The sequence below is a fragment of the Symphalangus syndactylus genome, chromosome 5 (assembly GCF_028878055.3).
Source record: "Symphalangus syndactylus isolate Jambi chromosome 5, NHGRI_mSymSyn1-v2.1_pri, whole genome shotgun sequence".
NCBI lineage: Eukaryota > Metazoa > Chordata > Mammalia > Primates > Hylobatidae > Symphalangus > Symphalangus syndactylus.
Window position 1 is genome coordinate 40,876,554 of NC_072427.2, and position 20,584 is coordinate 40,897,137.

Consider the following 20,584-nt stretch of genomic DNA (forward strand, 5'->3'; position numbering starts at 1 on the left):
AATTGAAAGCAAGAGAGCAGGCAATGGGTTGTGGCCAAAGTAATGTGTTTAAGGAAATTTCTGCTTCATGCTGGCCAGGACAGGGAATGTCTGGTCAAATAGCTGCTGACAGCCAGGGTCCCTGTAAGTAAACAGGCCGCCTCTGATGGCCGCCCTGAGCTCATTTCCCTCAGCAGCGTGCAAGGGGATGATGTCACCATGAGTGGGGCCTCCTGGTCATGGAGTTTGTCAGCAAGCAGGATGGAAGCTCGGTGATTGCTAGCGGCCTGGGTGCTGCGGCCCAGTTATTGCAAACAGCTGCTTCCATACAAGCAGCTCTGACACCCTCCTACACATACTCCATGGGACTCTAGCCACATCCATGACCCCACAGCAGGGGTGTTCCTGGCGCGATCTGGGAATAACTGTCCCATATCCAACTTCTATCCAAAGCCTCTCCCTCAGCCAGAGAGCCGGGCTTCCCCTGGTCTATGAAGGGCACATAGGGTGGGTTCAGTTGTAAGGAGTGGCCCCTAGAGGTACAGGCTCATGTTCTGCCCCTGCAGAGAACAGATAGTGGCGACGTGCCCTACCGCCTGTCTCCTGGGGATAGGCAGCCAGGTCCAGAGGGGGACTTTCCATGAGCAGAGAGCCCAGGTCAGGGGAGGTTAGGAGGCGGGGTGGCGAGGAAGCCACAAAGCCCTCTCTATGCCTCCCCCACAGGCTCTTCCTGAGCCTTGCAGCCACGAGGTGAGGTTCATGGGATTTGAAAGCGCTGCAGCAGAATTACTGAGGAGCAGCTGCCAGTTTGGGACAGGCTCTATAGCCTCCCCACTCCCCCAGGCCATCCCCATGTCACCTCCTGGCCAGGGAATGGGGAGCAGTAAGACTCTAAATAGAGAGGTGGGCAAGAATCTTCTTAGGGGTAGGCCTGGGCCTTTTCCTTCTTGTATCCCCCCAGCATCCTGACCTGGCTTTGCAATTGGCTTGTCACTCACACAGACCAACCCCACAGAGTAAGTGGCCCACTCAACAGCTGCCTGACCTACTCCAGGCTGACCAAATCCTCAGACCAACCAACTGGCTCACAGGAGACTCACTGCTTCTGTGATGTACAGCCTGATTGACCAATAGGCCATCCTGTTACTCTACTTATTCAACAAATAGTCATTGAATGCTTAGTTTGTGCCAGATCTTGTGCTGGGTGCAGGGGATACAGCCATAAACAAGACAGACAAGATCCTTGCTCTTAAGGCACTGAAAGTAAGCCATATGGCTTGGCTGTGTCCCCACCCAAATCTCATCTTGAATTGTAGTTCCCATAATTCCCATGTGTTGTGGGAGGGACCTGGTGGGAGATCATTGAGTCATGGGGGCGGGTCTTTCCCATGCTGTTCTCATGACAGTGAATAAGTCTCATGAGATCTGATGGTTTTATAAAGAGGAGTTCTCTTGCACACACTCTCTTGCCTGCTGCCATGTAAGATGTGACTTTGCTCTTCCTTTGTCTTCCGCCATGATTGTGAGGCCTCCAAGCCATGCAGAACTGTGAGTCCATTAAACCTCTTTATAAATTTCCCAGTCTTGGGTATGTCTTTATTAGCAGCATGATAACAGACTAATATAGTAAGTAAACAATGATGGAGTGTGATCTGTATATTATATATTATGAAGGAAGTAAATGAGATTCTGTGGGAGATAGTATCCAGCAGGCCCTCCCCTGGATATAACAAAAGTCAGGGAAGACCTTCCTGACACATTATCTGAGACCTGGGGATTGAGAATGAGAAACGACCATGCAAAGAGCCTGTGGAAGAGCTTTCCAGATGGAGAAAGGCAATGCCAAGGGCTTGAGGTGGGGAAGAGCTTGGCATAGTCTTGGGATAGCCAGAAGACCCATGTTACTGGAACATGGTGAGGGGAAGGCAGTAAGACTCTAAGTAGAGAGGTAGGCAAGAAGCTTCTTGGGGGTTCTTGCCTAAGGGGAAGGCAGCATATGAAAGGGCTGCAGAGGAGGGCAGGAGCCTACCAGACAGGAGACAGGGCCTTGGGAGTCACAGTAAGGATTTAGGGAGGAGTGAGGGGAAGGCCCTGAGGGTTTACACAAAAGTGTGACACACATTCAAGAATAAATATGTACTGGAATTTATATAATAGTTAAAAACCTTCCCACACACACAAAAAAATGAAACCCTCCAGGCCCAGATGCCTTCACTAGTGAACTCTACTAAACATTTAAGGAAGAAATAATACCCACTTGATATAAAATCTTCCAGAATATCGAAAAGGAGGGAATACTTCCCAACTCATTCTATGAGGCCAGCCTTACCCTGATACCAAAACCAGACAGAGATATTCCAAGAAGGCATGGCTGCTCACGCCTGTAATCCCAGCACTTTGAGAGGTCAAGAAGGGTGGATCACTTGAGCTCAGGATTTCGAGGCCAGCCTGGGCAACATGGTGAAACCTCGTCCCTACAAAAAAGACAAAAATTAGCCAGGTATGGTGGTGCATACCTGTAGTCCCAGCTACTTGGGAGGCTGAGGCGGGAGGACCACTTGAGCCTGGGGAGGTGGAGATTGCAGAGCTGAGATCACGCCACTGCACTCTAGCCTGGGCAACAGAGCCAGACCTACTCTCTAAAAACAACAACAACAAAATCATACTTAATGGTTAAAGATTGAATGCTTTCACTCTAAGATTGAGAATGAGGCAAGAAATATCTGTTCTTACCACTTCTATTCAAGATTATACTGGGGGTCCTAGTCAATGCAATATAGGAAGAAAAATATAAACCATATAGTTTGGAAAGAAAAAAGTAAAAGTGTCTTTATTTATAAATGGCACGTATATGGAAAATCTTAAGTAGTCTAGGAAACCTAAAATGAGTAAGTGAGGGGCCAGGCGCAGTGGCTCATGCCTGTAATCCCAGCACTTTGGGAGGCTGAGGTGGGCGGATCACCTGAGGTCAGGAGTTCGAGACCAGCCTGGCCAACATGGTGAAACCCCATCTCTACTAGAAATGCAAAAATTAGCCGGGAGTGGTGGCAGGCACCTGTAATCCCAGCTACTCGGGAGGCTGAGGCAGGAGAATGGCGTGAACCCGGGAGGCGGAGCTTGCAGTGAGCCGAGATCACACCACTACACTCCAGCCTGGGCGACAGAGCGAGACTCTGCCTCAAAAAAAAAAAAAAGTACATACTATTTTCTATCACATAAAATTCAGAAGACGTAAACTAGTTGGTAATGACAGAAAGCAGATCAGTGATTGCCTGGGGATGGGAGGTGGGGAAGGAAAGCTGGATTTCAAAGGAGCGTGAGAAAACTTTCGGAGGTCATAGGTATAGTTCTTTTTCATTTTTTCTTTTTTTTTTCTTTTTTCTTTTCTTTTTTTTTTTTTTTTTTAGGCAAAGTCTTACTCTGTTGCCACGCTGGAGTGCAGTGGCGTGATCTCGGCTCACTGCAACTTCTGCTTCCCAGGTTCAAGTGAATCTCCTGCCTCAGCCTCCTGAGTTGCTGGGACTACAGGCACGAGCCACCATGCCCAGCTAATTTTTGTATTTTTAGTAGAGACCACGGTTTCACCATGTTGGCCAGTATGGTCTCGATCTCTTGACCTCGTGATCCGCCCGCCTCAGCCTTCCAAAGTGCTAGGATTACAGGCATGAGCCACCGTGCCCGGCCTTCATTTTTTTCTTTGAGTCGGGATCTCACTTTGTCACCCAGGCTGGTGTGCAGTAGTGCAATCACAGTTCACTGCAGCCTCAAACTCCCAGGCTCAGAGAATCCTCCTGCCTCAGCCTCCCAAGTAGCTGGGACTACAGGCACATGCCATAATTGGTTTTTATTTTTTGTAGAAATGGGGTCTCACTATGTTGCCTAGGCTGGTCTCAAACTCATGGCCTTAAGCAATGCTCCTGCCTCTGCCTCCTGAGTTGCTTGGATTACAGGTGTGAGCCACTTCACATAGATATGGTTGTTATCTTTATTATACTGATGCTTTCATGGATATATATCAAAACTTAGCAAATTGTACGCTTTAAGTGTGCAATTAATTGCATGTCAACTATACCTCAATAAAGGTATTCAAAAAACTGCAACCTGATCTAATTTGTTTCTTAAAAAATCACCCTGGCTGCTGTAAGAAGGGATGGAGGGGGATGAGAGTCGACATGGGAGTCATCAGGCAGCTGGCACAGTCACCTGAGTGAGAGATGCTGTGGCTGCAGTGATGGCAGTGCAGAAGGGAATGGACAGATTTGAGAGAGATTATAAGACAAGACAAGACTTGCTAGCAGTTTGGATAAACTGCATGAGGGAAATGGAGAAATCCAGGATAGCTATGACATTTCCAACTGGAGCATGGAGTGACTGGGGCAGCCTGGGCCAGGGACAGATGTGGTGGTGAGCATGGAACAAGAGTTCTCTTTTCATCTACCTCTGGGGATGGCTGGGCTCCAGGAGAAGGGTCTGGATGGAGATAAAATTTGAGGATATTAGCAAATAAATTTTTTTTTCTTTTGAGACAGAGTTTTTGCTCTTGTTGCTCAGGCTGGAGTGCAGTGGCACGATCTCGGCTCACTGCAGCCTCTGCCTCCTGGGTTCAAGCAATTCTCCTGCCTCAGTCTCCCAAGTAGTTGGGATTACAGGCCCCACCATGCCCTGCTAATTTTTTTGTATTTTTAGTAAAGGTAGGGTTTCACCATGTTGGCCAGGCTGGTCTCAAAATCCTGACCTCAGGTGATCCACCTGCCTCGGCCTCCCAAAGTGCTAGGATTACAGGCATGAGCCACCGCGTCCAGCCAATAAATGGTATTTTAAAGCCAAGTGAATGGATGAGATCATGTAGGGACAGAGAATAGAGAAAAAAGGAGTCTGAGAACTGAGCCCGGGGCACCCCAACATTTAGAGGTCCCCTGAAGGAGAGGGAGCCTGTACAGCTCATCAGGAAGGAGCAGCTTGAGAAGTACCCAACTGCATTAATTTCCTGTGGCTGCTGTAACAAATTACCACAGACTGGGTGGCTTAGAACAACCAGAGATTTATTCTCTTACAGTTCTGGAGGCCAGAAGTTCAAGATCAGACCACTAGGCCAAAATCAAGGCGTTGGCAGGGCTGTACTCCCTCTGGAGGCTCTAGGGGAGATGTTGTTCTTTGACCCTTCCAGCTCTGGCAGCTGTTGGCCTTCCTTGACTTATAGCCACATCACTCCAATCTCCCTCTCTGTGGTCACACTACTTCCTCCTCTTCTGTTCTAATCAAATCTCCCTGTGCCTCACTTCTTAAAAGACCCTAAGGACACATAGAATTTAGGGTCTACCCAGATAATCCAGGATGTCCTCCTCTTCTCAAAATCCTTAGTTAGTTACATCCATGAAGACCCTTTTTCCAAATTTGGTTACATTCACAGGTTCTGGGAATTAGGATGTAGACACATCTTTTGGGACCACCTTTTAATCCATTACACCCACTGTCTGACAAATAAGGGGTGACTCACCGAGTAATGCAAAATGGCAGGACTTCCTGTGTCTGGGAGGAGGGACTGAGTAGGTTAAGTGTAGGGTGCTCAGCCTGAAATCTCAGGCAAGGAGGTATAGGGCCAAGGCTGCAGCTGGTTTCAGCCTATGTGGGAGAGTCTCATGGGGAGGGGAGGAACTGCAGATAGGAGGTTCCCAGCCCTCCCAGGCCTGACTCAGTGTCTGGCTGGGGCCATCTACCCAGCAGCCAAAGTGATCTTTAAGTTGTAAATCTGTTCACATCACTCTCCAGTATGTGACCCTTCAACAGCTTTCCACACCTTTTTTCTTTTTTTTTTCTTTCTTTTTTTTTTTTTTGTCGCCCAGGCTGGAGTGCAGTGGTGCAATCTCAGCTCACTGCAACCTCTGCCTCCAGGGTTCAAGTGATTCTCCTGCCTCAGCCTCCCGAGTAGCTGGGACTACAGGTGCCTGCCACCACGTCCAGCTAATTTTTTGTATTTTTAGGAGAGACGGGGTTTCACCATGTTGGCCAGGATGGTCTCGATATCTTGACCTCATGATCCGCCCACCTCGGCCTCTCAAAGTGCTGGGATTACAGGCATAAGCCACCGCACCCAGCCAGCTTCCCACAACTTTTATGCAGAAGACCAATACCATTACCCAGCCTACAGTGCCCAGGGGCCTGGCCCTAGCCCACCACTGCGGTCTTGTTTCATACTTCCTGTCCCTGCTAGCTGTCTCAAGACATACTAGCTGCCTCTCAGGCTGCTGTCTCTCCTACCCTAGGGCCTTGGCCTGGTGTCCCCTCAGCCTGGAAGGTTCTTGTTCAACCCACTTCACTGAGTTAGCATCCAATGGTGTTCCAGATCTCAATCCAAATGTCTCTTCTGCAGAGAATGCTCTCTTGGTTCCCTGGTCTAGGTCATAAAAATGTGTGATATAAATTCTCATGGCTCCCTGGAATCATCTTCCATAGCACCATCAAAGTTCATAATTGTGTACCTATTTGTAATGTTATTTTATTAATGTTTAGCTCTACCACTAGACTGTAAGCACCACAGGGCATGGTTTGTAGTATTTACTGTTCTATTCTAAGTGCTTGACAAACAGAAAGGGGATGTGGTGGGTTTAAAACATGTCTGCAGGCTGGGCGTGGTGGCTCATGCCTGTAATCCCAGCACTTTGGGAGGCCAAGGCAGGTGGATCACGAGGTCACGAGATCGAGACCAGCCTGACCAACATGGTGAAACCCCGTCTCTACTAAAAATAGAAAAATTAGCTGGGGGTGGTGGCACGCGCCTGTAATCCCAGCTACTCGGGAGGCTGAGGCAGGAGAATTGCTTGAACCTGGGAAGCGGAGGTTGCAGTGAGCCAAGATCGTGCCACTGCACTCCAGCCTGGTGACGGAGCGAGACTCCGTCTCAAAAAAACAAAAACAAAAAAACAAAAACAAACAAAAAAACATGTCTGCAGGGCTGGGCGCAGTGGTTCACGCTTGTAATCCCAGCACTTTGGGTGGCTGAGGTGGGTGAATCATCTGAGGTTAGGAGTTCGAGACCAGTTTGGCCAATATGGTGAAACCCTGTCTCTACTAAAAATACAAAAAAAGTAGCTGGGCATGGTGGCGCATGCCTGTAATCCCAGCCACTTGGGAGGCTGAGGCAGAAGAATTGCTTGAACCTGAGAGGCAGAGGTTGCAGTGAGCCGAGATCGTGCCACTGCACTCCAGCCTGGGCAACAGAGAAAGACCCAGTCTCAAAAAAAAAAAAAAAAAAAAACCATATCTGCAATTTTTTTTTTTAAGACAGGGTCTCACTCTGTTGCCCAGGCTGGAGTGAGGTGACGCCATCGTGAATCAAAGGTAAGTTGAGCAATGAAATGGCTCACTGCCCCCTTGACTCCAGGCTCAGGTGATCCTCCCACCTCAGCCTCCTGAGTAGCTGGGACCACAGGCACGTACCACCATGCCCGGCTAATTTTTTTTTTTTTTTTTTTTTTTTTGTAGAGATAGGGTTTCACCATGTTGCCCGGGCTGGTGTTGAACTCCTGGGCTCAAACAAACTGCCCACCTCATCCTACCAAAGTGCTGGGATTACAGGTATGAGCCACCATGCCTGGCTGGCAAATTTTTTGACATCCTTTCCATCAAGAGGTAGAATCTAATTGACCTTCCTTTAAATATGGGCTGGTCTAATGACTTGTATCTAATTAACAGAATGTGGCAGAAATGCTGTGTGACATCCGTGGCTAGGTTCTAAAAGGTAATATGGCTTCCTCCTGGCTCACTCTCTTTTTAAATTTTTATTTTATTTTATTTTTTATTAATTTTTTTTGGGGGGATGGAGTCTCTTTCTGTTGCCCAGGCTGGAGCGCAGTGGTGCCATCTCGGTTCACTGCAAGCTCCGCCTCCCAGGTTCATGCCATTCTCCTACCTCAACCTCCCAAGTAGCTGGGACTACAGGCGCCCACCACCACACCTGGCTAATTTTTTTTTTTTATATACTTTAAGTTCTAGGGTACATGTGCACAACGTGCAGGTTTGTTACATATGTATACATGTACCATGTTGGTGTGCTGCACCCATTAACTGGTCATTTACATTAAGTATATCTCCTAATGCTATTCCTCTCCCCTCCCTTTTTTTTTTTTTTTGTATTTTTAGTAGAGATGAGGTTTCACCATGTTAGCCAGGATGGTCTTGATCTCCTGACCTCATGATCCACCCACCTTGGCCTCCCAAAGTGCTGGGATTACAGGCGTGAGTCACTGCACCCAGTCCCTTTTTAAATTTTTTAAAATCTCTTTTTGGATGCTCCCTTTCAGAACCCACCTGCCATGCTGTGAGGATACCCAGGCCACATAGACAGAGTAAGGCCACATGTAGAGAGGCCACATGTAGGTGTTCCAGCCAAAAGCCCCACTGAAAACCAAGCCTGCAACCAGCATCAACTGCCAAACATGTGCTGAAGAGGCTGAGATGATTCCAGCACTTGTGGATGACTGCAGCCACATGAGAGACCCGGAGCAAGAGCTACCTAGCTGAGGCCAGTTACTCCCAGAATCATGAGAGAAATATGTAATTGATTGTTATCACTTTATAAGCCACTAAGTTTACATATGATATGTTATGCAGCAGTAGACAGCTGGACCAGGAGCCAATAAACACTGAATGAATAAACGTGGATAGCTCTGGTTGAAGGAACATTGCATGTGTTTTAGCTTTGTGAAAGGTTTAATTGACAACTCTCAGCTTCTCCCCCAAGAGGTCTTGGAGATTCTGGAAGCCCCGGTTCAGAAACTCAAGCTCACCCAAGGAGAGACTCCTGGAAACTCTTAGCTCAGGACAGGAAACGTGGAGAGGCTGTCAAAAGTTAGCTCTGAGCCTGATGCAGTGGCTCACACCTAAAAGGAATCTCAGTGCTTTGGAGGCAGACATGGGAGGATCTCTTGAGGCCAGGAGTTCAAGACCAACCTGGGCAACATTCTTATTCTTGGGCCCATGGATAGTTTCAGGGGAGTAAAAGCATACAACATTTCATCTGTGTGTATGTGCATTTTCCTGAGGAGAAGTTATCCAAGCTCTGTTATCAGATTCTCGAGTCTGTGTCCAAAAAATGTTAAGAACTACTGATCTAGTCCAACTATCTCAATATCTACGTTAAGATACTAAGATACTTTATGGTACTAAAGTGGACTAAGTACCCTGAATAACCTTCTGAAAACAATTATGGATAAAAGAAAAAAAAATTTTTTTAATGCACTAGTGAGCTGGCAAGAAAGTAAGGAATACTCAGGCCAAAAAAATCACGAATTCAAAGGCAAGTTGAGCAATGAAACTGACTTTTGCCTTTTGGACATTTTTATTTTATTTTTATTTTTTATTATCTAACCTATTCGCAATTTTAATTTTTTTTTTAATTTTTGTGCTATAGTCTTGCTCTGTCACCCAGGCTGGAGTGCAGTGGCACAGTCTCGGCTCACTGCAACCTCTACCTCCAAGGCTCAAGGGATTCTCATGCCTCAGCCACCTGAGTAGCTGGGACTACAGGCACGTGCCAGCATGTCCCACTAATTTTCGTATTTTTAGTAGAGATGGGTTTTTGCCATGTTGGCCAGGTTGGTCTCGAACTGGCCTCTAGTGATCTGCCTGCCCTGGCCTCCCAAAGTACCGGGATTATAGGCATGAGCCACCGTGCCTAGCTCCTCTTAACAAGTTTTTTTTGTTTGTTTGTTTATTTGTTTTTTGTTTTGTTTTGTTTGAGATGGAGTCTCGCTCTGTCACCCAGGTTGGAGTGCAGTGGCGTGATCTCGGCTCACTGCAAGCTCTGCCTCCTGAGTTGACACCATTCTCCTGCCTTAGCCTCCCTAGTAGCTGAGACTACAGACGCCCGGCTAATTTTTTTGTATTTGTAGTAGAGACAGGGTTTCACCATGTTAGCCAGGATGGTCTTGATCTCCTGACCTGGTGATCTGCCTGCCTCGGCCTCCCAAAGTGCTGGGATTATAGGCGTGAGCCACCGCACCCGGCCAACAGGTTTTTAAGTGTACAGTTCAGTATTAACTATAAGCACAATACTGTACAGCAACTCTCTAGAATTTATTCATCTTGCATGACTGAAACTTTATCATTTTACTTTTTTAAAATTTTAAACTTTTTAATTTTTTTTTTTTTTGAGACAAGGTTTTGCTCTGTTGCCCAGGCTGGAGTGCAGTGGCACCACCATGCCCAACTGTTTTTTTGGTTTTGTTTTGTTTTGTTTTTTGTAGAGATGGGGCTCTCACTATGTTGGCTAGGCTGGTCTTGAACTTCTGGTTCTCACGTGATCCTCCCTCCTCAGCCTTCCAAAGTGCTGTAATTACAGGTGTGACCCACTGCACCCAGCCCATTATTTATTTATTTATTTGTTTTTTCTTTTTGTGGAGAATGGGGTCTTGCTATGTTGTCCAGGCAGTTCTTGAACTCTTGGGCTCAAGCTAACCTTCTGCCTCTGCCTCCCTAAGTGTAGGGATTATAGGTGTGAGCCACTGAGCCTGGTCCAGTGAGTAATTTTTAACTCAGTAAACTTGAACTTGAATTTTCGTGGTCTCATGGGAGTGAGTGATTAGAGAGAACCAGTGGTGTGTTAGTAACTGGCTCTCCAACAAAACAAAGCACTGCTTTGTGTACAGTTCAGTATTAACTATAAGCACAATGTTGTACACACATTTTTTAGTGTTTCAGTTTTTGTTGATTTCCATTAGGTAAATGTTCCCACCATAGATTTCAAGCTGTCAGTGGTACTAAGAACTGGCACGAAAAATATTTGGTTCTTGTGAGCTGATCGGAGCAAACTCCAATACACACTACTGAGAGAAACTCAGGGCTCCTCTAAGGTGGGAAGTCTACAAAACCTAAAATTGGGACTTCAGTGAATGTGTGAACTAGATATAAACACCACTACCTCCCAACAGACTGAAAAGAAAAATGCCTATCTTAATTTCCCTATTCTTTTTTTTTTTTCTTGAGACGGAGTCTCGCTCTGTCGCCCAGGCTGGAGTGCAGTGGCGCAATCTCGGCTCACTGCCAGGTTCACGCCATTCTCCTGCCTCAGCCTCTCCGAGTAGCTGGGACTACAGGCGCCCGCCACCATGCCCGGCTAATTTTTTGTATTTTTTTTAGTAGAGACGGGATTTCACCGTGGTCTCTATCTCCTGACCTCGTGATCTGCCCGCCTTGGCCTCCCAAAGTGCTGGGATTACAAGCGTGAGCCACCGCGCCCAGCCAATTTCCCTATTCTTAAGAGAAAAATACCACTCCCAAAGTGCTGGGATTACCAGTGTTGAGCCACCATGCCCATCCCCCTTGCCCTCTTTTGCTATGTGCTTTAGGAGGTAGGTGACAGTGTAGTCTAAACTGGCACAGCAGCTGGAGAACACAACTGTAGGTACAAACAATAGGCAAGAATTCATTGGCACTAAAAATTTTTAAAAATAATTATAAAATCAGTGAAAAGATATCTTAAAAGTAAGAAAAAATAATGACGATACAAACAAAAACTGTATTTGCCACCAGCAGGCAGAAATAAAAAGTGATCCTAGATGGAAAAAATGAGAGACAAGAAGGAACATGGAACAAAGAAAATGGTACATGTGTGGGTAAGTCTAAACAAACGTCGTATTAACATTAATAACAACGTCTTATGGGCTTAAAAACACAGGCCAGGCGTGGCGGCTCATGCCCGTAATCGCAGCACTTTGGGAGGCTGAGATGGGCAGATCACTTGAGGTCAGGAGTTTAAGACCAGCCTGGCCAACGTGGTGAAACTCCATCTTTACTAAAAATACAAGTATTAGCTGCGAGTGGTGGTGCACCTGTAGTCCCAGCTACTCGGGAGGGCAAGGCACAAGAATCTCTTGAACCGGGGAGGCAGAAGTTGCAGTGAGCCAAGATCGTGCCCCTGCACTTTAGCCTGGGTGACTCAGAGCGAAACTCTCAAAAAAAAAAAAAAAAAAAAAGGTATAATTTGCAAACTACATAAGGAGAAAAATGAAATAAAGAATAATTAAGAAAGCCAAAAAGAATAGAAAAGGAAACCTTAGAAAAGGTGGGGAAAATACAAAACAATAGGATATACATAAATAAATAATGTGTGTGCGCACACATGCACATATCAGTATATTAATAAATGTAAATGGACTAAATGCCTCAGTTAAAAGACAAAGATTGCTAGACTAGACAAAGCAAATGAACCCAGTTATAAGCTGTTCACAAGAGGCATATCTAGGCTGGGCACGGTGGCTCACGCCTGTAATCCCAGCACTTTGGGAGGCTGAGGCAGGGAGATCACTTGATGTCAGGAGTTCGAGACTGGCCTGGCCAACATGGTGAAACCCATTCTCTACAAAAATATAAAAATTAGCCAGGCATAATGGCAGGTGCCTGTAATCCCAGTTACTCTGGAGGCTGAGGCAGGAGAATCACTTGACCCCGGGAGGCAGAGGTTGCAGTGAGCTGAGATGGCACCACTGCACTCCAGCCTGGGTGACAGAGCAAGACTCCATCCAAAAAAAAAAAAAAAGGCATATCTAAATAAAACACAAGAATACAGAAAGGTTGAAAGTAAGAGGGTGAAAAGAATCTGTCAAACACTAACCAAAGAAGGTTGATATGTCTATATTAATTTTAGTCCACATAGACTTTAAGGCAAAAGCATTATGAGAGATAAAAGGGTCACTTCATAATGACAAAAGGTCCAAATCATCAGAAAGAACAATCCTACATTTATACCCACCTAATAACACAAATATATATAAAGCAAAAAAAAGGTAAAGAAAGCAAAATAAAAATAGGTAAATTCACAACACAGTGGAAGATGTTAGCACACTATTAAAGTAGTATAATTACTACTAATTTTTAGTAATTACTGATATATATATTTTTTAAATTATTTTTTAAATTAGCTACTTGGGAGTCTAAGGTGGGAGGATCACTTGAGCCTGGGATTTTTGAGGCTGCAGTGAACTGGGTCATGCCACTGCACTCCAGCCTGGGCAACAGAGCAAGACTCCGTTCCAAAAAAAAAAAATCTAGCTGCTTTGTACTGTTCCTCTTCCCTATCCTGCTTCCCCTATTTCCTACTGGTTTCTCCTGGGACCATTTCTTTTTTTTTTTTTTTGGATACAGAGTCTCACTCTGTCACCCAGACTGGAGTGCAGTGGTTTGATCTCAGCTCACTGCAACTTCTGCCTCCTGAGTTCAAGTGATTCTCTTGCCTCAGCATCCCGAGTAGCTGGGATTATAGGCACATGCCACCATGCCCGGCTAATTTTGTGTATTTTTAGTAGAGATGGGCTTTTGCCATGTTGGCCAGGCTGGTATAGAACTCCCGACTGGTCGGGCGCGGTGGCTCACGCTTGTAATCCCAGCACTTTGGGAGGCCGAGGCAGGCGGATCACAAGGTCAGGAGATCGAGACCACAGTGAAACCCCGTCTCTACTAAAAACACACACACACACACAAAAATTAGCCGGCTGTAGTGGCAGGCGCCTGTAGTCCCAGCTACTCCGAGAGGCTGAGGCAGCAGAATGGCGTGAACCTGGGAGGCGGAGCTTGCAGTGAGCCGAGATTGTGCCACTGCACTCCAGCCTGGGCGACAGAGCAAGACTCTGTCTCAAAAAAAAAAAAAAAAAAAAAAAAACTCCCGACCTCAGGTGATCCGCCCGCCTCGGTCTCCCGAAGTGCTGAGGTTACAGGCGTGAGCCACCATGCCTAGCCTGTTTTTCTTATTAAAATATGGAATGCTTCACAAATTTGTATGTCATCCTTGTGCAGAGGCCATGCTAATCTTCTCTGTATCATTCCAGTTTCAGTATATGTGCTGCCGAAGTGATCACTGCCATTCGTTTTTTTAAATTCAAATGATTATACCTCCTCCAGGAAGCCTTCCCTGAGAGCCACCCTCAGAATGATGGCCCAGAGGGGGCCCAAAACAGGTACTCCACATTAACCCATGCATGTTATTGTCCCTACATTTACCTTAGTGTTCTATAGTGACCATTCCATCTCCCCGACGATGGGGTAAGTTCCTCAAAGGTACTTTGTTTTTTTTTTTTTGTTTTTTTTTTTTTTTTTTGAGACACAGTTTTGCTCTTGTTGCCCAAGCTGGAGTGCAATGGCGAGATCTCGGCTCACCGCAACCTCTGCCTCCCGGGTTCAAGCGATTCTCCTGCCTCAGCCTCCCGTGTAGCTGGGATTACAGGCATGCACCACCACGCCTGACTAATTTTCTATTTATAGTAGAGACGGGATTTCTCCATGTTGGTCAGGTTGGTCTTGAACTCCCAACCTCAGGTGATCCGCCCACCTTGGCCTCCTAAAGTGCTGGGATTACAGGCACAAGCCACCATGCCTGGCCTACTTTGTTGTTTTCTGTACCCCCAGCACCTAGCTCAGGGCCTGGCACATAGCAGAAGCTAAAAATATTTGTTTACTATCACAAAGAAGATGATGAAAAAAGAAAAACAAAACAAAACAAAACAAATTTGTAGGGGGCTGGGTGCAATGGCTCATGCTTGTAATCCCAGCACTTTGAGAGGCTGAGACCGGGGATTGCTTGAGCCCAGGAGTTTGAGACCAGCTTAGGTGAAGTAACAAGACCCTGTCTCTACAAAAAATAATACTAAAAAAAATTAGCCAGGCATGGTGGTGTGCTTGTGGTCCCAGCTACTCTGGAGGCTAAGGTGGGAGGACTGCTTGGGCCCAGGAGGTTGAGGCTGCAGTGAACCGTGATCACACCACTGCACTCCAGCCTGGATGACAGAGCCAGACTCTTTCTCAAAAACAAAAAGATTTTTTTTAATTGTAGGATGAATCAGTGAATGCAGCTTACATGTGGTAGAGGCAGCTTTAATCCGCATTTGGCTACAAAGCCTGAGCATTACCAGGGACTGGGGGCAGACTTGTTGAGACTGAAGTTTTTTTCAGGCTCAGTAGTTCCCTGTTCCCGGCCTTGCTGAGGCTGTAGGTGCTTCTAAAGAGGCCACAGCCCAGCCCAGGGGACTTGAGTTCCCCTGTGCCCATACTTTTCAATGTACCCTCCTTTCAGTGTGCCCTCAGTTGGAAAAATGAGCCTGGGTGGCACTGTAACTACCCCAAGGTGGTGGGTTTTGCAAGCCTCCTGTCCTGGACTCCCCCTCATTTGGGGCTCAGTCTGGTGGCACTGCTGACCCTCCTCTCCTTCCTGCCTTCTGTGCGGTGCCCTGCACCATGCTCCCCATCACTCACTCCCTCTCCTTTCCACCTCTGGCCAGGAGCCTGGGACACAGGGCTGTGAGAAACCCTTTGAAGAATAATGTCTCCAGAAAGCTCCTGTTTCTCAACCATAGTTTGCCTGAGGAAAACAGCCGCTTCCTCCTGGGACTGAAGTCTCCCACGGGAGTCTCTAGCCCCCAGGTCTGTTAAATAACCTTATTGAAGAACCTCGGGCCTGGGACACCTAGGGTTCTGGCCCTCTCCTGGGGGCCTGGCCTTTGGGTGAAGCTCCCCGAGACAGGCGCTGTGCCTCCCCTGGACAGAGGCTATTCTTTCCTGTGTAAGAACATGGCAACTCTGCGATATGGCACCGGGGCAGGTGGACACACTGGTCACGGTGAGAGACTGAGCATCTTCAGCCAGTGGGGCTCTCTGCTGCCTTTTCCCAAGGCGCCTGGCTCTCAGCTGTTTTCCTCTCTCTGGGCTGTGGAATTGTCTGCAGATCCTCTCTTCTCAAGAGGAGGAAAGGAGATGTTGGCTCTCTCCACGAAGCACCCAAACACCCTCTCCTCCCCCAGCACAGACAACTGGTTCTCTCCACATTTAACTTCTTTTTTTTTTTTTTTTTTTTTTTTGAGACGGAGTCTTGCTCTGTAGCCCAGGCTGGAGTGCAGTGGTGCGATCTCGACTCACTGCAACCTCCACCTCCCGGGTCCCGGTTCAAGCAATTCTCCTGCCTCAGCCTCCCAAGTAGCTGGGATTGCAGGTGCCCACCACCATGCCTGGCTAATTTTTTGTATTTTTAGTAGAGATGGGGTTTCACCATTTTTGGCCAGGCTGATCTCAAACTCCTGATCTCAGGTGATCCACCCACCTCGGCCTCCCAAAGTGCTGAGATTACAGGCATGAGCCACCGCGCCTGGCCCATGTTAAATTCTTTAGCAACTGCTGCCCTTTACCTTCAAGTGCAGTGAAGGAGATAAAAAGGGAACAAGGTGACCTTGACCCCACAACCCACTCTCCAGGATCTGGGGAGAGTGGGTGGGGAGAGCAGGCTGTTGGTCAGCTACAAGCCCAGATGCTCTCTGGAGAGGACCTAGCCTGCCCAGCAGAAGGGGTCAGCAGGGTAGGTGTGTCGGGTCCTGGCCTGGGACAGGGCTGGTGGCTCTAAGGCACCTGCTTGTGTGCAGGTGGGAATCCTGAAGTCACAGAACTCACCTGGAGGACCCCTCGCTTCCCTTCAAAGTGCTTTCCCTCCACCACATTTCAGTGGGATTTCTGGCATCCCTGGGGTCATATTTTTGGGAAAATGAGTGCTATGATGCCCTTGATCATCAAAGCAGCAGCTGGCACCTGTACAGGTCACCTTAGAAAGTGCTTTCTCAAGCCGGGCACAGTGGTTTATGCCTGTAATCCCAGCTCTTTGGGAGGCCAAGGTGGGCATATCACCTGAGGTCAGGAGTTCGAGACCAGCTGGGCCAACATGGTGAAACCCCCATCTCTACTAAAAATACAATAATTAGCTGGGTGTGGTGGTGCATACCTGTAATCCCAGCTACTTGGGAGGCTGAGGCAGGAGAATTGCTTGAACCTGGGAGGTGGAAGTTGTAGGGAGCCAAGATTGTGCCACTGTACTCCAGCCTGGGCAACAGAGTGAGACTCCATCTCAAAAAAAATAAAAAAGAAAGTGCTTTCCCATCAAAGACTAGTTGTCAACTGTGGCTGTGAGTGAGAATCACCTGGAGGGTTTTTGAAATATACCAACATCCAAGCCCTATCCCAGAGCAATTAAATCAGAATCTCTGAGTGGGGCATGGGTGTTTTTTAATGCTCCTCAGATAACCTGAATGTGCAGCATTAGAGCCCCACAAGGACCTTGAAAGCTAGATATTGTCATTATCCCCACTGTTCAGATGGGCCATGGGGGCTCAGAGAGGTGAAGCCACTTGGCCAAGGTCAGAGGGCAAGTGGAGGGCAGGGGCTGAGTCTCAGATGGAAGCAAGCAGGTGGCCCCTTGCTTTGTCACTGAGGATCCATGCTTCCTGTGGGTCCAGGAGGCCTCAGGCAGGCCTGGGAACTCACTTCATTGGCTGGGAAGACATTTCTGCCACCTCTTTCTCCAGGGCTGGACTGTGGCTCCTCCAAGCCCCAGAATACGGGTGGGTCCAGAACCTCCACATCCAGCTTCCGGTTCCTCTCACTGGAAAGACACGCCCTTTGGTGAGGGGGAGGAAGCATTTTTGAGGTGAAATGTTGTATCCCAGCCAGGAATGGAAAATATTAAAAGCCCATTGGCGCCAACAAGGTTCGCGCCAGGGCCAGAAAGTACGGAAAAGAGGAGGGACGTCCCTGCGGTGGACAGTACAGTGGGGGTCAGCCAGGGGGCTGCCCACGCCCTGTATCCCAGGCTGCCTCTATCTTCAGGGTTAGAGCAAACTTCTCCTGGCCAGAGGAAGGTCCTTGGGTGATGACCCCAAGAGAAAAGCCCCTTGGTGTATAAGTTGGTTTACCCCACATTCCAGAGAGGGTGGTGGGCATAGGGGTGTGTAGCCATTGAAAGTGAAATATCTTACTGGGAATGTGTGAAGCCAGGCCAGCCCAGTCCACACACAGATTCTGAACATTCTGGGTGCTGGGATGCTGAGGGAAGGTGAGCCATGGTCCCTGTCTTCTAGGAGTTTCACCGTAGAGATGGGGCAGGCAAAAAAACAATGTCAGTAAAGTGTGACAAATGCTTTGCTGGAGGGGTATACAGGAACTGTGCAAGACAGAAAAGGGACAATTAGTTCAGCCCAAGACTAGGAGGAAGGGTTCCCAGAGTGGGTAGTACCTGGGCTGAGTCTTGCTACAAATAGATATTTCTAGAATTTGCACAAAGCTGGTGTTTGGGTACATGCTCTTGGGAGTTAACTCTGTATTTGGAAAAAGAGACACAGAGACACAAACAAATGGACTAATTCCCCCCATGGGGGCTTCCTTTCCCACTGCCCACATCATATACGCAGCAAGGTACAAACATAAGGTAGTGGATAATGTCTCAGAATTATTTTCCATCTACCACTGCCCACCACACACACTAGGGTACAGGCACACCTGTAGTCATAAACAATTACACATATACATATATCACATATGTACAAAGTAGTGGAGAATGTACCAGAATTTTCAGTGAAAGAGCTGTTCTTGTGAGCACAATGCTTTAATAAGAACTGGGGGTTGAAGATGAGGCCCCTGGTGGTTGGGGATCTGCAGAAACGGGGCTTCGGAGCCTGGCAAAGCTGCTCTGCTCAAAAGAGGAAGAAGGGTCTGGAAAGAGGTGCGAGGAGCAGTCGTCGGAGAGGAAGAGGAGGGAGAAAGCCGGTGTCCCTCGGTCAAGTCTACCAACCCACAAAAGCTCACTGCTCATGACTGCTTGTTGTGGGAACTAAAGGGCGTGAGCTTCATACCGAAGTTGTGGAATGGGATAGAAAACCTGAGCCTGGAGGCCAGGCGAGGTGGCTCACACCTGCAATCCCAGCACTTTGGGAGGCTAAGGCGGGTAAATCACTTGAGGTTGGGAGTTCGAGACCAGCCTGACCAACATGGTGAAACCCCACTTCTACTAAAAATACAAAAATAAAACCAGGCGTGGTGGCACATGCCTGTGGTCCCAGCTACTCAGGAGGCTGAGGCAGGAGAATTGCTTGAACCCAGGAGGCAGAGGTTGCAGTGAGCCGAGATCATGCCACTGCACTCCAGCCTGGGTGACAGAGTGTAAGTCCATCTCAAAAAAAAAGAAAAGAAAAGTAAAGAAAAGAAAAAAGGCCGGGCGTGGTGGCTCACGCCTGTAATCCTAGCACTTTGGGAGGCCAAGGTGGGCAGATCATGAGGTCAGGAGATCGAGACCATCCTGGCTAACACAGTGAAACCCCATCTCTACTAAAAAATACAAAAAAATTAGCCAAGCATGGTGGAGGGCGCCTGTATTCCCAGCTACTCGAGAGGTTGAGGCAGGAGAATGGCATGAACTGGGGAGGCAGAGCTTGCAGGGAGCTGAGATCATGCCGCTGCATTGCAGCCTGGGCAACACAGCGAGACTCTGTCTCAACAAAAAAAAAAAAGAAAGAAAAAAAAAGAAAGCCCGAGCCCGAAGTGGAGGAGGCTGAGAAGCAGAGGAGGCTTCCTGGAATTGATATGTTCTTTGAGGGCTTTGGTGTCCACTGGCCATGAGACAGTGGGGTTGAAAGCAATTTCATCTGGATTTCAAGGGGCAGAGAGGCTCTCAGTTGATGTTATGCAGACTCTATCATGCGCTTTCCCGCCCACCGAATCGCCTCATTTTACTGTGGAGGAAACTGAAGTCCAGAGAAGGAATGTGAAATGCCTAAGGTCACACTGCATTTGGGGATCAGAGCTGGACATAGGCATATACGAGCTGTGACACACCCCACCAGGCTTACGTGTTCTCGTGCAGTCACTCGCAAATACATACACTCAGAGTTCTGTACAACAAAACCCCTTTTCCTCAGGATGGCCTGGGTGAATCATCATCCTTGTTCCCAGAGTGTGGAGCCTCCGCATCTCCCTGGCACCCTAGAGGGAAGATCCAGGTCCACCAAATACAGAGAGCAACCAACTCTCCCTACCATCCTGTGTGAAAGGCCACTGTGATAAAACAGGAAGATCAGAGGACTGGAAATTAGACCTGGCCTGGGTTTGAGCCTGACTCAAATTCCTAAGCATCTCCAGGACCCAGGTCTTGGTAGAATTCTGGTATATCTCACACTGTGTGCTTTCCCCACTAATTATGATCAGGCTCAGGCTGAAATGAAAATCAACAGCAGCTTTCGTTTCGTTTTAAATAGAGATGAGGTCTCACTATATCACCCAGGCTGGTCTCAAACTCCTGGGCTTAAACGATCCTCTCATCTTGGCCTCCCAAAGTTCTGGGATTACAGCGTGAGCCACGGCACCTGGTTTCAACAACAGCTTTGATGGGTGAAGTAGCAGAAAGATGAAGGCAGCTGATGCACTCTCAGGGCATTTTCCCTCTGTTTGATTGAGGCTGGTTACTTGAGTGCAGAAGATTTAAAACCTATCCAGCCCAGGCCGGGTACGGTGGCTCACTCCTGTAATCTCAGCACTTTAGGAGGCCAAGGCGGGCAGATCACTTGAGGTCAGGAGTTCAAGACCAATCTGCCCAACATGGCAAAACCCTGTCTCTACTAAAAATACAAAAATTAGCCAGGCATGGTGGCACATGCCGGTAGTCCCAGCTACTCAGGAGGCTGAGGCAGGGGAATCGCTTGAACCCGGGAGGTAGAGGTTGCAGTGGGCAGAGATCACGCCACTACACTGCAGCCTGGGCAACAGAGCGAGACTCCATCTAAAACAAAACAAAGCAAAACAAACAAAAACA

General features: G+C 47.7%; 2 protein-coding genes and 1 non-coding gene across 6 annotated transcripts in view; 2 read left to right on the forward strand and 1 right to left on the reverse strand.

Annotated features, from left to right (window-relative positions):
- PARP16 (poly(ADP-ribose) polymerase family member 16) overlaps positions 1-8,658 on the forward strand; it is a 49,145-nt gene extending 40,487 nt beyond the window's left edge. For all 3 annotated transcript variants that reach the window (XM_063638976.1, XM_063638979.1, XM_063638977.1), the window contains exon 7: positions 8,280-8,658. In XM_063638976.1, the coding sequence (XP_063495046.1) occupies positions 8,280-8,300 (21 nt within the window). In that variant the 3' untranslated portion in view covers positions 8,301-8,658. The remainder of the gene's footprint in view (positions 1-8,279) is intronic.
- CILP (cartilage intermediate layer protein) overlaps positions 1-20,584 on the forward strand; it is a 193,900-nt gene that overhangs the window by 145,604 nt on the left and 27,712 nt on the right. For both annotated transcript variants that reach the window (XM_055278124.2, XM_063638858.1), the window contains one exon: positions 11,509-11,591. The gene's annotated coding sequence lies outside the window, so the exon portion shown is untranslated. The remainder of the gene's footprint in view (positions 1-11,508; positions 11,592-20,584) is intronic.
- LOC129483581 (U6 spliceosomal RNA) lies at positions 13,723-13,829 on the reverse strand. The gene has a single exon (XR_008658104.1). It is a non-coding gene; the product is annotated as a U6 spliceosomal RNA (small nuclear RNA).